This window comes from Siphateles boraxobius, unplaced genomic scaffold, assembly GCF_051911475.1.
Source record: "Siphateles boraxobius isolate OS27281-9 unplaced genomic scaffold, OSU_SipBor_1 65, whole genome shotgun sequence".
NCBI classification, from domain to species: Eukaryota; Metazoa; Chordata; class Actinopteri; order Cypriniformes; family Leuciscidae; genus Siphateles; species Siphateles boraxobius.
The window spans coordinates 10728598-10744805 of NW_027509192.1; the positions used below are offsets into that span (position 1 = coordinate 10728598).

A 16208-nucleotide genomic window follows, 5' to 3' on the forward strand; every position below is an offset into this window, starting at 1 on the left:
AGGAGTAATTTAATCACAAAGCCAAGCTAGATGTTGAGTTCTTACAGATGGAAATTTCGCCCATTCCCATTCCTTCATTTGTCTGAATGACTTTCATCTCAAGTGTAACCCTGCTGTACATCTGCTGAGGGACACGGCCTGCGGTTTAGATTGACATGAGAGAAACTGCATAATCTTCTTCCTGCTAGATCAGCTTTTTTGACTAACTCAGTTTTTTTTATTTATCTGGCCCTCTTCCTGCTTCCTCAGTGTCCTTGACTTTTTCGTTCTGCTGAAAATACATCACAAACAACAGACACTACAAGTGCATTCTGGGTAATCTTTAAGGTTTGTGTTGCATAGATTAGGTTTGATGGGTTTATAAGCTCTGGAAGCATCATGGCTTCATTATGGTTTCGTAATATATTCAGAGTAAGTTGCCCACACGAGTGAAATCACCAGCAGTCCATTCATTTTGAAACCACTTGCGAGATGATGCACACCACGATTGCATAACTACTACTCCACCACCTCCACAAAACATGGCATCAACAACACAACACAATGCACTTTCATCTGTTTGCCTTTTTAAACCTAAAATGAACATTGTTGCTTCTATTTTTTTCTGTTAGTCTTTTAACCCAGCAATAAAATCAATAACAGTAATTTGGCTTTTATACAAGCGATTAGAGAGAAAGCACTGGCGATTTGCTCATTCAAAACATCCTTAAGGGACAACAATGACAGACAATGAAAAGGGTCAACTGCTCTCTGTGCACGCAATCAATATGGCGTTCTAGTTCACACTGATAGCCGATCCGTGTGTGACTGATTACTACTAATAGTCATCCACAATCATTTAGTGTAAATGAATTACTGCAGATGACTGGAACGCATTTATCAGCTAATTCAGATCTAGCTGAATGAATTACAGGTCTGTTTTTTTGGATTCTACTATTTTTAAAGCTCAAGTAATTCCCATCCTGTCCTGTTTCAATGTGCTGAGACATCTATACGTCAGTCATTGGAAGGTGGATTCTACCATAAGAAAGGACCTGTAGACCAAAAGGTAAACCAGACTTTCAGATAAAAACAGCCACAAGATTTTCTTAGGTAGTCAACATTGTCCAAAAGAGAACAAAAAACAATTTTGGCTTGTAAATAATAAATAGTGTTACGAAAAAAAATGGAAAAAAACAATGCTGTAAACAAATCAAAGAAAACATTGTTAAAAATAAAACAAAATAATGGATACAATATAAATACAGTTTACAAACAAATTTAAATAAAATAAATGCTCATTTACAAGTATATAATTTATACAATATACAGTACAAGTCAATTTATGTTATAATTTATATGAAATATTATACATTATGAACAAAATCTGAATCAGTGCAGCTACTTGCTTCTTTAAAGAACTTGCTTCTTCTTGCTTCCATAGTTTTGTATGCTTGAATATTTAAAATATATATATATATATATATATATATATATATATTTTTTTTTTTTATTTTTTTTTCACATATTTTACATTGTTGCAGCACCTCTCTTCCAAGTCTGTCAGTAACGCTGTTTAGTTACGGTCTCTATGAAGCCCCTCCTTCTGAAAAGTGCAATGAGCTCTGATTGGACAGCTGGATCAGTTTATTGTGATTGGTCAACCGCTTAAAGCGTGTTTCGTAAATGTAACGCCCCTAACAATAACCGCAAGTTTCAACAAACTACTAAGACAACTCAACCAGGCCTCACCTATTTTGAGTTTGACTTGGGCAGGAATTATTTAAATAGGAATTATTGTGACGTGTTCGTTCCCAGAAGAAAACTGGCATTAAATGAGGCGTTTTAGGGAGTTCGGAAACAGTGTGCACTGATATAGAGAATAACTTCCTTTGGAGAGACTTTGTAAATTTGCAGACCTTTTTCATGCTCAAACAGCAACATTACACACTAAAGAAAGCTGAATATATATATATATATATATATATATATATATATATATATATATATATATATATATATATATATATACACAATACTTGCATTGAAGTAGAGGCCGCTTGAGCCATATCTAAAGATCAGAATATCACAGAGACTCAGAGGTGCGCTCTTTTGATTTGAGCCAGTAAACAATTTCAAAACAAACATCATAGCCACCACATACTGTAACAACATGTTTAAAACTGCAGCTCTTCGAGTCATACAGACGTCATAAAAACAAAAGTGCCTGAATAACAGCTCTGCTAGGTCTCTCTGTTGAATACATATTGGCAGATGCTTTGACTGCAGGCTTCTTCTGCTGCTCAGAACCTGTTGCTAGGAGAAAAGCCGGCATTTCTCTGTAAAGAGTTCTGCTATTTATATCTTAAGAGCAAGAAGAAAAGAAATTCTGCAGCATGATTTGGTACGATTTGAATACTTCAATTAAATGGATCAATTGGTTCAGAAAAACGCTGTTGCTATGACAGACAAAATGTTCTTTAAAGGGGCAGTTCACCAAAAAAATGGAAATTCTGTGAGTTATAGTCAAAGAGGTAAGAAGTTGTATGAAAACTGTGCGAGAAACAGACCATCATTTTGAAATTTGTCCTTTTTTAAGAAAGAAAGTCATACAGGATTGGAATGACATGAGATTGTGGCAAAATGGGCTTAGAATGCACTGGGCAAGTTGTTGTCCAAAGTTTGCGATGGATAAGCTGGACCAGAGTCAAATACCACCTTGCTTTAGTAGGAAATACTTCTTAGCAAACTTTTAATCATAATGGTGTTGACTTGAAAGAAACTGACAGTTCTACTCGAAGCAAAACACTGGCACGTGAAGGTAAGAAAGCTGTTGCCATAGTGTTCCATTTTTACCATAATGCTGCAAAGTACGATACAATTTTCAGTGATAAACCTACCCTACAATAATCGTTCTGTTAATAACCCTCCTCCGATCCGACTGTCCATGGGCGGGAATACAAAAATGTGGAAGTTTAATCTGTAGAAAACCCCTGAATTGTCAAAAGTCTGCCAAATAAATGTGCCAAGTAACATGGACAAAGAGTAAACATTGTTCATTTACATATACTACTGACATTGTAACAATACAAAGCAGGCTGAAAATCAGAAAAGTTACACTTTGAAGTATTTTTATGGTTTGTTATACTATCCCTTTAAAAAACAAGAGAAATTAAAATTGGGATTGTGAGGATCTTACCTGTATTTGAGCCAATATGGCTGTATCGTGAGCTGACCTTCCTGATAATACTGTCATGGATTTGGTACCACTCGCTCTCTGTGTTACATCTGTGAATATAATACACCGCAAGTTTACTATGAATTTCAGCCACTTACAATGAGGGCTGTGTGATATATTTGAAATGATTTTCATTTAGAGATGGCACATTTAATTATTTTAAGTTAATTAATTCAAACTTTCAATTTGAATAAATAAATTAAATAAAAATAATTAATAATAAAAACAAAGCAAAAACTAAAATTAAATGTTAAAATAAATATAAATAATATAAATAATAATTTACAGTATGAAAAAAAATGATTGGTGCATCGGTGCATCAATTTGCTTTAATTCTGTCTAAGCTGTTGTAAATCGGCTAGAGATTGTAAATTCAATTCATTTTTGAACATATATATATATATATATACACACACACACACACTTTTTTTTGAAGCCCTAGATATTTCAAACATTTCAGAGCAAATACATAAATATGCAGATGCATATCGACAATAGGGTGAAATGTACGTATACATATTTATATATAAATAAAATTGTTATATCACCCAGTCCTAAAAAATGAATTGTACATTAATTAGCTTCATAAAGTTACTTCAAAAAGTTAGTGTGTGATACTCACGAGTAGATCTTTAGCAAGTGATCGTCCTTGAAGTCAGCCGTTAACAGGTCGGCCACACTAATCACGGCACATCCGTATGGACGTTTGTACTGTGTGTTACTCACACTCTTCTTCTCTCCTGCGACCATTCGCCCTGCAAACACACACATTGCGGATCACACACTGCTTGTCTGAGAATAAATACATATGCGAATTGCAACATAAAAAGCGACGTTTTCTTATTCTGCCTCAAAGAACACATAGCACTGTCACAAGATATAATGCGTCATGTGACACTTAAGCATTATATCCGTGTTTTACTCAGAAACTCTAGCTGACTTGTCAGTTTTATGTAGCTCTTATGGCAGAATTATTAACACACAACTTAATGACACTTGAAACACAAAAAGACATACCAACAACCGTTACACAACAAACACTTCCCAGTCCACAGTGACATGAATAACATACATGCAAATGAGCATTAATTTATACTGTAACGTCAGTTTCTGTACCGATGCAGGCCATGCATGTAGCAACGACTGCTACACAGACAAAGGTGACGTTTACAGACAAAGACACCATCTTGGTCACATTTGACCTGTGGCCTGTCATTTAGCCGTTATAATACTGCCACAACTATTGACATGATTTGATGTAATCTGTCACTTTGTCAAATCTTAAAGCATCAGGAAGTGCACTATCAAGTTGTGAGATCCATATGACTCCTAAGATAGAGTATCTAAGGCATTATGACAGGTCACACGGCAAGAAGAGTGATATGCATCCAACAGCTCTTACCTATTCTAAAAATATGAGCTACAACATACACATCTTTGCGAAGATCGCTACTTCCCAAATCCTTAAAAAAAGACAAATGTTTCATTGAGCAACATTTACTAGATTCCATGTACCAAACATTTCTCTAAACCTTCTCTGTTTAAAAGTTACTATTTAATTGATCAAATAAAAATCCGGGGGGGATTTATTGCTATTAAAAACAATGCAATGCAACAAAAAAATAGTGATAAAATAAAAATAAAATAAAAGAATAAAAGTAAAAGAACTAACAAATCAAAATCAAACAAAAGATAAAGAATTAACAGGCAAAAGAAAAGAACTAACAACCACAGGAGCACAACAAATTAAATATTTGGGTGTTCATGACATGATATCCTGATAAACAACAAAACAATATTTTTAAAGCCTTTTTGTAATGTTTAATTTAATTTCTTAAATTATATAATTTTGACAGCAAATGTGGCAGCAAACTGTTGAGAAACACATCTAAAATTGTTATTTTCTACAATATTCACAATTAAATAAAAAATCTCCCACATTTTCAAAAATAATGATCAGTCAAGGAAAAGCGTTTCACTCAGGAAACTATTTATCGACAATAGTTCCAGATCCATTTAATGCCAAAAAGGACCAAGGACACGCCCTTGGTGCACCTCGAAAAAGTCCATACTTACAACAAAGAGTGTGCACTGCCTCTCAGTCTTCTCTGGAGACTTAGGAAGCCCTTGCTTATTGAGGCGCACAAAGAACCTCTCACTGCACAGAGAGAAAGAGAGAGACGGTCAGGTTCACCACAGACATTCCATGAAGCATAAGGAATCACAACAAGTCTGGTGTGAGTGTGAACATGTGCGTCCACAACTGCATGTGTTAGTGGGTTTCCTCTAACACTTGTGCTAGGTAAATACAAGGAGAGGCCCATTGAGGCTCAATATCTCCTCGATTCTCCTTCACTTTCACTAAGTGCCCAGGGGCGTCACTCGTTCTGAATAATTTACAACGAGGAGGGGTGCCTGAACAGTACAATCCCTAACATGAGTGGCGAGAGAGAAGGAGGGAGAGAAAAAGAGACAGAAACCAATGAAAAATTCAACAAACACATCCAGGCCGCAGTTCCATCATGGATGTGAAACTGAAACATCCCTCAGGCTGATGTATAGTGGTAAACAGATGCATTGACGTCGCAGTCGAATTTAATTCCAGAAATTAGTTCCCAGCAGTGGCACGATCAACGTAATATTCTGATAGCGTCATAAAAATATACTCAAGGTACTGTACACGCACTGATGGACGACTGGTCGGGGTTGGTTGACGTCTTTCAGACAGCTGGAAGGAATACAGCGATTCATAATTAATGAAATCGAGGTCAGACTGAATTTTACTTTTTTTGTTGTTGTTGCTAGATCTGGTGGAATTTAGTGAGGAGTCAACAGTGACAGACTTTTGTCGCACTCAAACTTACAAAATTTTGATTACTAACTCAAATGTTTAACAACTATGCAAGAAGATATTTTGAAGGATGTTTCAGCTGTTTTTGTTCATACAATGAACGTAAATGGGGTCCAAAACAAGACAACATTGGACCCCATTCACTTTCATTGTAACGAAAATATTTGTTCCTGTTTTACATACAGGTTTAAACAATGTGAACATGATTAAATAAAAACAGAGTTTTTAATACAAATTTATTTTGGGGTGAATTAATCATACTTTAGACACCCAATTTCAAGTTTTTTTATTGACTAGAGTCAGAGATGGCACCTGATTGGTCGCATTTCCCTGCTGTCATAGATAGAGAAGAAGACTTCCAACTCCTCCCCCAGGTTTGAACTCATCATACTCTTCATCTGAAGGAACAGGTGGTGCATGCTGGCCTGCGGGGGAGCCTCGCGTCTACGATGACGTCTCTCCATCTATTTAAAAGAAAATATTATTACAATTACAAAGACATTTACAACAACAAGATCACTATAGTAGGGATGGAGTACTGTTAGATAAACAATGGAAAATGTAATTGCTATAAAGCATAGATTTCAAATTATAATAACTTTTATTAACGTTATTATGTTATATAAGGTAAAAACAGACCATTAGAACCCCAGCACTGTGGTTTTATATTTAAGCTTTGGACCTTTCCTTTGTTCTTCTGAAGAACATTTTGCTGAAACATCCTTCAAAAAGGCACTTAACCCATGGAACGCCACATTGGTGTCTTTTTTTCTTGCGCCCTCACTTCTTATTATCCACTCTTTAAATGCTCTCTCTAGTCCAGTACATCCACACCCACATCTTCTTCTCTGTTGTTTCTTTCCTTCTTCCTTTAACCCCTACCCCCACACCTCTGCCCACCCATGGACCAGTGAAAACTGGGACACGTGTGGTCAGGGCTGCAGCTGAGAGAAAAAGAAAGAGAATTTTGTGAATTCTGACTACATGAAGCTGTTTCTCTAGCTCTCTATTAAAAACCTAGTAAGCTAGGCAGCATTTTAAGGCATTTTAGAATTCCCCCGATACAAAGGCTTAACTTAATAATGCAGCCTACAAAGATCTAGCGGAATTCAAATGCAGAACTGTATGTTTTCCTTTGCAGAGAATTTCATAATGCAATAATCTGTGAGAAATATATTTTATTTGGTCATAAGATTATTCATTCAATACTGAGAAGTATAGATTTAAAAAAGTTTAAAATAATAATAAAATAAAACATTTTACCCCAAATTTGAGTATGTAATTTTTTGTCATTTAATTCTGAGAACTATATTATAGTTATAAAACAACAGTATTTAAAATAATAATAAAAATAATAAAATAATTTATTTTATTTATAGTTTTTAATTAATCAATAATAAATAAATGAAAATAGAAAATGAAAAACAAATCAAATTAAAGCTGCAAGCAGCGATGAAGAGGGCCCTCGCACCCGTGCCGCCGCCACCCGGCAGGTTTTTGGAAGACAGAGCACGATGGGCAGTATGTAATGATAATAGATATAGGAGGACTATGTCAAAGTATATGTATTTGCCACACTTCCTGCTACCAGCAGGTGGCACTATTGCTATAACCAAATATGAGCATGGTCATGTGTTCAGGACAGGACTCTTATCGAACATGTGAAGTTTGGGGCAGATCGGACATTGTATGCCTGAGTTACTGCAGGCTGTCTGTGGTTGCCTCGCAACATCGGAACTGCAAGCAATATTGAACTATATGACATATTCATGCACAAATCACCAAAAGGCTGAAATTGGGTGAACATTTGTCAGGCCGCCAAGGGCACACCCTTCGATGAAAACTCAAGATCTTCGCAATTTAACGTCGCAAAGGCCTTAAGATTACACTCATCAAATTTGAAGAGGATCCGATCAAAACTGTAGGAGGAGTTCGTTAAAGTACAACGTCTGGAAATGGCAAAAACTACACAAAATCTGAGAGGAAATTCAAAATAGCTGACTTCCTGTTGTGTTTAGGGCTATGCTCCAAGAGAATTTTTTGTAGGTATTGTGTCATTACATTTATGTACCAAATTTCACACCTGTACGTCAAACGTAGAGCCGGGGCAATAATGTAGGAGGCGCTATTGAGCCATTTTGCCCCACACATTTGTCAGGCCGCCGAGAGCACAACCTTCGACGAAAACTCAAGATCTTCGCAATTTAACGTCGTAAAGGCCTTAAGATTACACTCACCAAATTTGAAGAGGATCAGATCAAAACTGTAGGAGGAGTTTGTTAAAGTACAACATCAGGAAATTACGAAAAATGCACAAAATCTAGAAGGAAGTTCAAAATAGCTGACTTCCTGTTGTGTTTAGGGCTATGCTCCAAGAGACTTTTTTGTAGGTATTGTGTCATTACATTTATGTACCAAATTTCACACCTGTACGTCAAACGTAGAGCCGGGGCAATAATGTAGGAGGCGCTATTGAGCCATTTTGCCCCACACATTTGTCAGGCCGCCGAGAGCACAACCTTCGACGAAAACTCAAGATCTTCGCAATTTAACGTCGTAAAGGCCTTAAGATTACACTCACCAAATTTGAAGAGGATCAGATCAAAACTGTAGGAGGAGTTTGTTAAAGTACAACATCAGGAAATTACGAAAAATGCACAAAATCTAGAAGGAAGTTCAAAATAGCTGACTTCCTGTTGTGTTTAGGGCTATGCTCCAAGAGACTTTTTTGTAGGTATTGGGTCATTACATGTATATAACAAATTTCATACCTGTACGTGAAACGTAGAGCCGGAGCAAAATGTGGGGGCAATAATTTACAGAATTTGCCCCACCCAATTTTGAAAACCATATCACACGTAAATTTTCACCACTTCTGAAGCGTGTGCAAAGTTTCATGAGTTTTCAAGCATGTTTAGGCCCTCTAAAAAGCGATTCATTTAGGAGAAGAAGAAGAAGAAGAAGCGGAATAATAATAAATGGAGCAAAAACAATAGGGTCCTCTCACCATCGGTGCTCGGGCCCTAATAAAAATGGTGTGTGCTATGTATATTTAATACTGAGAATTAAACAATAGAATTTTAATAAAATAACAGTATGTATAGTATTTTAAATAATTAATAGAAATAATATGTATTTTATAAATTTATAAATATTTAATAATAAATACATTAAAATAAATAAAACGTTATAATAAAATATTGAATTGCTTAAATAAAAAAATTGGCATCTGCTATTTATATTTAATTCTGAGAAGCCTAGTTTAAAAACACCATTTTATAGTATAAAAAAAAAAATTATTTTATAAAATGAAATAAAATAAAATAAAAGGCTTTAATAAAATAAAGGCATTCAAAATTATGCCGTTCCACATCAGTTAGGATGCTCCCTTAGATGGCAACTGCTTATGTAGGCAGTAGGCAGCTCAGTAGGTTTTGGAACAGATATTATATTCCAAAGATCTGTACACAGGCACTGTTGTGGCTATGAGAGATTTGAACCAATTGTGCCAATGATGCTGCATGTATGCCAAATTATAAGGGCAGGAAACTGCATGCGTGAAGTGTCTCTGCAGTTTGCAAACAGCCTGTTAATGTGCCATTTAGCATTTCTCTCTTGTTCTTAATTACTATTATTTCCCTATGCACAAGCGACTGGAGGTGTGTGTGTGTGCGTGTGTGTGTGTGTGTGTGTGTGTGTGTGTGTGTGTGTCTCTTTGTTAAAACAGAGGACGAAGCACTCGAGAGAGAGCCTTGGCGTCAGGTCGAGCTGCAGTTGCCATAGTAACACAGCAAAGAATATGGGCGGCAGAGGAGGGAGGTGAGGTGACTCATGGGTAATGGGAATGTGTGTGTGTGTGTGTGTGTGTGTGTGTGTGTGTGTGTGTGTGTGTGTGTGTGTGTGTATGTGTATGTATGTGAGCATGAATGTATGACTACCCACCAGCCGATAGAGCTCTGTGATGCTAAGCTCATCAGGGTCCACCATGCCGAAGTCCCTCCTGGGGACCAGATCCAGACCCAGTTGCCTGTCACACACAAAAATACATATTTTGATTATAACCATCAAATCTCACCAGGGTTATTATAGATTTGCATTTGCTATTTCAATACTATTTTCAGATTTACTTTTCATTTTAGTTTAGTTTATCAATGGATTTGTTATTTCATGGATACATTTTTAAATCATATATTTTATATTATACTGTATAAATACATACATAATATTGTTAGATAGTTTTTTTTAATGAAATAGTAATTAAATTAAATGATATTAAATTTATCTTATTAATTGCAATTAATTACTATTGGCTGAGAAAAGCAGTCAAACGTGCCATAACCGCAGGATTTTTGTTTTGTTTTGAAACTGCTATTAAATCAATAATTTTATTCAAATCCTTTATTCTAATCAATTGAATTCATAAAACTAACAATTTAATAATGTATTAAACATTTCTGGATTGTATTTTTTATGATCTAATGCAAATTTATTAAATGGTGTTAATGAAATCAATGCACACAAAATTCAATGAATATTTTCATTAAAACATTCCTTTAATTTGTGCTGCACAACAGAGGTTTACTGTTCAAATTAAACAGTACCATAAATTGTAAAGAAGTACAATACTAAAACATTTCTGTCATAATTTCTTCAAGTTAAACCAAACTTTTATTTTGACAGGTTGTCGTAAAGGCCTTTGAGTGTCTATGTGTATATAGCCATATAGCCATATGTGTATATAGCCAATGTTTTGCCTTCCCTAACAAAAAATGTTGCGTTCCGCCGGGAACTTTGCATCCGCTTGCAAAGAGCTCAAAAGGTTTTGCCAGAGAGAGTTAAGTTTCTTGGGGGAGTGCGAAACGTTATGCGAGCAAACGCAAAGTTTCATGGGGAAACGCAAAGGTTTTGGAAGCGAATGAAATGCAAAAGCATTGATTTTTCCTCCCATCTCATTTTTTTTTTCACCACCATGTGTCTTTAGGGGCTCTGTAGGATACAACACCAGCAATCACAGACATTCGCATCCGGGTGGGATTAGATTTCTCTTGACTGTTGAGTTTGCCGATAAACAGTAGGTAATTTTTTTCCTGGAATTTTTACAAAGGTTGACTGAGAAAAACACAGATGGCAGATTCAGACGGGATTAAAATCACAAAGTACGTCTGTGAAACATGAATTTCTCTAACGTCCCCCTGGAAAACTTATTAAACTTAGCTTTATCAAATTAAACGGTGAAATGCTGATGAAGCGACTCTCAGTGCAGCTCTAGGAGGTGAAGTTTGTGTTTTCAGGTACTCGTGTAGTGAGACGGCAGACACTGAAACACCATGAGTGTGTGTCACGCGTGCTTCAGTGTGTGTGCAGTAGACGAAACTGCAGGGCTCATTCACACAGACTTCAGATTTAAATAGCAGCGTTTCAGTGTAATATTTACAGACACTAGTCCATTTGGCAACTTGAAGTGTACACCCGTACTTTTTTTGCCAAATTCCATGACATTCCTTTATATATAGTAAATTGAATTCTGAGATTCCGTCCGTGTTTTCACATCGTGTCAATAACAGGGCCCTATTGACGACAAAAACCCAAGTCATTTTCAGACACCAATCTGCAGTAACTTTCACAAAGCATGAATATGGATGGAATGGAATAATCCGTTTCATTGTAAACCCTCCAAAAATTACAATATACGTACTGAGAGACATAAAAAACACATACGTAACACGTTCCGCTCGTTACTACCATCTGCGACTTATTTTTTTGAGAAAAATGGCATATAAGCATTCGAGCACATGGCTGACAGATTGCCTAACATTTGCCGGCAGTTCATCATGGCCGTCCCCGCCATTGCGTTCCCCCCACTGTTTTTATGTACAATACATTTGCAATCACTGAAAAAAAAAACATAATGTGGCAACGACAGGAAAGCAAAACTCTAATTGCATAAATGAATCAAATTGAATGATAATGCATGGCATTAAAATTGTCGCAATACCCAAAATGTCAGAAGTCGATACTAGGGGTGGAACGGTACACAGAAGTCACGGTTCGGTTCATACCTCGGTTCAGACATCACGGTTCGGTACAATGGAGGGAAAAGCAAAACAAAAATGCAGAAGGCAATTATTTTTATTTTATTATTTTTTACACCCAGTTCTTGCGTCTAAATTAGTTGCTTACATTAACAAAATGAGCCAACAATAGCAGACATAAGCCCTTTAAATAAAAATAAATGGCCATGTGTGGCGAGGGGGGCGTGGTTCAGCGAAGTCTGTAGTGCGAGAGCAACGACGGAGCCGAGCGGTGAGTAAGTAGGTCAAGTGCAAAATGGCGAACACCTGTCTCTGATTGCAGTAATTGGCGTGGGGAGACTGCATAAAAGCCAGCTGGTGCAAGAGAGCGGAGAGAGAAGGACTGGGTACTCGTGCACGACACGCGAGCTGAGCGCTGAGGACGAAAAGTGGAAAGAGTGTTGCCTAATATAGTGGAAAGAGTGTTATTTGGGAAGAGTGATATTTTTATATAGTGGAAAGAGTGTTCTCTGAACGTGAACGAGGTTTATGTTAAAGTGCGCACGGCGCATTTTTTCTGTTTTGGACCAAATAAAAGTGTACGAGTCCCAGCCACGCCGACCCCTGTCTTCTTCCATCACACCAACACTGAACCTTTACTACACCATGTTTTATAAAAAGGTTCACAAAACTAAATAAAAATGTTTAGAAAATATGTAAGATAACGTTAATTTAGTTGTAGGTTCATTCTCATATCCATTTTTTTTCTAATGTCACAAGGAATAATCTGGTTTACTGCTTTACACGATTCTTTAGTAGTGTGGTTTGGGTGTCCTAAAGTGTTAGTAGAGTACTAAAGTACTAAAATAAACATTCACGAGTGTACCTTACTTCTCACCGCTGATTCCTGATGGTTTAGAGGACAATTACACCGAGTCGCACACTGATTTCAAAGAAATTCAAAGAATAGTACACCGGCAAGCGCGAAGTATGCCTCGTCCATTTGGGAAGGCGCGCGCGCGGTCGGCGGAGGCTTGCGCTGCGGAGGCAGGCTAAAGTAAACAAACCTAGCAGGGCAACAGATTAGGTGTCGCTAAAGGACCCGCGTATCTAACAGTAGTTCCGCATTACATTAATTAATTTGCACGCGAGTTTTATTTATTTTTATACCGTGTATTCTCCGTGTTAATTCATGCACCGAACCGTGACGCCCGTACCGATTCAGTTCAATACGAATACATTTACCGTTCCACCCCTAGTCGATAACAATACCATCGTGATAATGACAGAATTTGTATTTTGGGGCACCACTAACTCTTGAGGTGGAACTCACTCATTGCCCCAGTCAAGCCGTGCCGTGATGTGCTGTTTGATGTCACTCAAGCGGTCGTGAGTGAGGTGACCCACTAGAACCTGCTGCCGCAGCTCCAATATCTCATTCATCACATGCCACAGTCTGTGAAAGAGATCCCCTTCATTTCTCTGAGAGAGACAGAAACAACAGGAGTGGGTGACAGAGATGTTTACCTTTATTAAATCAAATTAGCTCAAAAATCATCTATCTATCTAAAATAACTGTTAAGTTAAAATGTAATTTATTTTTTGATTTTCAGCAGCCATTCCTCCAGTCTTCAGTGTCAAACGATCCTTCAAATTTGTTGATATCATGCTCAAGACACATTTCAATGATTTTTCCAGGCCTAAATTCCATCATATTTCCTGGTTTCCCATCTATTCTTAATAAATTCACTCATGAGTGACAGTTAAATCAACTCCATTTGTTCAGTGTAACACAAAGAGAGATATTTACCATGTAGAGCTGCTTCCACATGGTGCCCCAGTCTCTCAAGGTCATAGTTATCTCTGTAATGACCGAGTCCTCGGTGGGAATGACGGTCTCAAACTGCCTGCAGGGCAAGACACACAAACATACAGATTCACACACACTCATCTGCACAAGCTCAGGATGGAAAGCAGTGACCTCACATGACCATGAGGAGTAACACTGACTCATGAGGACATGTCCGCAAATACATTAGCAATGGCTTGTGGGATAGTGAAGGCTCCTGTCACTTCAATACAGCGGATGTGTCATTTTGCAAATGCATTTTATCCAAAGCAGAAAGACGGTCCCTAGTAGCAGTATAGTGTTTTTCTCAAGGACATTGGTGGCAGGTCAAAGGTGAGATTTCTTTAGGTCACCAATTCCTGGTATCGAACCCATTATCCCTTACTTTAACAGATTCTTAACTGTCTTTCTTTCAAATAAATGCAATGACAATTTTTCAGTGTGGCTTAATTGTCCAAATACAAGTTTAATGCAGGAATTACCATTATTTACAGTATGTAAGTTTTTTGTTTTTTTTCAGACTCATACCCTTTGTTCTTGACGTGGGCATTCTTGAGGTGAATATAGGAGCTTGGGAATATTCCCTGGGGAAAAAACACAAAGTTATTTAATGAGCCTGTAAAACACACAAGAGTAAACAAACATGTGCTACCATCTGTATATAAATGTGCTGAGATTCAAAGCAGTGGAAAGAGATACGGATACATCAAAAAAGGAACAGGAATCGTTTAAATTTTGTACATTGTTACTGTGTCAACCGTGAAGCGGCGTAGTATTTCTCTCACCTTTACATTTGGATTCTTTGTGATGAATCCTCTGTACCATCCTACAAAACGCCATTTAGAATTATTTCACACTTTCACACTTCAAAAGCACAATGGATTATGTACAGTATTAAACATTTTCAACCATTTTAACTTTGAGTATGTGATGCACAAATATACTGGGTTCACTAAGGGCGTTTCTTCAACTCTGGGCACTTTTGACCCTGTGGCCTTATATACAAAATATACTAGAGAGTAGGACTGTACGATTTTGGAAAAAAACTGACACTGCAATATTATATTTTATAACTTAAAAATATTGCTGTCAAATCGATTAATCGCATCTAACATAAAAGTTTTTGTTTAAATAATATAAGCTGTGTGTGTGTGTGTGTGTGTGTGTGTGTGTGTGTGTGTGTGTGTGTGTGTGTGTGTGTGTGTGTGTGTGTGTGTGTATATATAGCCTTGGTGAGCATAAAAGATTTCTTTTAAAACATTAAAACAAACATTTGAGCGGCAGTGCATATGTGTATGTGTGTGTTTGTGTATGTGTGAGTGTGTGTGTATACATTTATAAATATAAACACATATATTATATAAAACAAAAACTTTAATGTTAGATGTGATTTGACAGCACTAATTTTAAGTTTATGAAAAAGGAACCAACTGTAAAGAGTTATAATCTGTTTATAATCTCTGTTATAATCTACAAACGACTGACTGCATATCAACAAATAAATTCAATAGAATCCATCTCCATATCTGAGGATCTACAGTTGGCAAGAATTTGATTGTCATGAACACAACGACAAGATTGACTACCTTCACATTTCTCCAGAATCTGCACTGTGTCGCCGATCTCCAGCGGGAGTCCATGCTGAAGCATTCCTCGAAAATTTGCCAGCACTGAGGGAAAAACAAACAAATGCGACGCATGAGTAAAGTTACAGTTCTGACAGACCACAAGGTGACAAAACCATCGTTCTTCTTCACAAAATCCGCATGGAAACCATCTTTACCACGGCCCAGTGGAAGAAGTGATATAAACAATACATTCAATATTCACTGCAAATTCAGGAACAGTCATTCTCAATTCCCTTCTGAATAACACTCAACCCAGTACACATTTCCTTATGAAAAATAAACCATACTACGCTTAGATCTGCACTTCTAACATAATCTCACTTCTTTCTTAAAAAAACCCTGAGTCACCTCCCAAAGCACAAGTTACATAACAAGTACAAGATCTCTCCACACAGGAGCACACAGGCTCAACCTACAGTATCAACCACTTTCTGCATCCATATGCCTACACTCTTTATGCACAAATATGTTCCTTTTGAGGGCTCATTTGCATATCAAGTGGGTAAGGAAACTATCTGACATGGAAATAAATAAATAATCATATGCATAAACAGAACCGACAGAGTTCTGACACTGCTCAGAGGTTAAGCAGGCTCCTAGAACAGCCATGTCAGCTTTTAAACACGAGACGTGCTGCTGTACTCACTGCCTG

At 37.0% G+C, this 16208-nt stretch overlaps 1 protein-coding gene across 2 annotated transcripts in view; it reads right to left on the reverse strand.

Moving 5' to 3' along the window:
• dock4a (dedicator of cytokinesis 4a) overlaps positions 1-16208 on the reverse strand; it is a 69248-nt gene that overhangs the window by 40555 nt on the left and 12485 nt on the right. The window contains exons 2-12 of one of the 2 annotated variants that reach the window (XM_077210935.1): positions 15515-15598; positions 14714-14754; positions 14457-14512; positions 13890-13986; positions 13413-13561; positions 10011-10095; positions 6381-6532; positions 5294-5375; positions 4620-4680; positions 3840-3972; positions 3179-3267 (exon numbers count right to left, since the gene is read on the reverse strand). In XM_077210935.1, coding sequence (XP_077067050.1) covers positions 3179-3267; positions 3840-3972; positions 4620-4680; positions 5294-5375; positions 6381-6532; positions 10011-10095; positions 13413-13561; positions 13890-13986; positions 14457-14512; positions 14714-14754; positions 15515-15598 — 1029 coding nt within the window. The remainder of the gene's footprint in view (positions 1-3178; positions 3268-3839; positions 3973-4619; positions 4681-5293; positions 5376-6380; positions 6533-10010; positions 10096-13412; positions 13562-13889; positions 13987-14456; positions 14513-14713; positions 14755-15514; positions 15599-16208) is intronic. The other variant, XM_077210936.1, reaches the window with a different exon arrangement.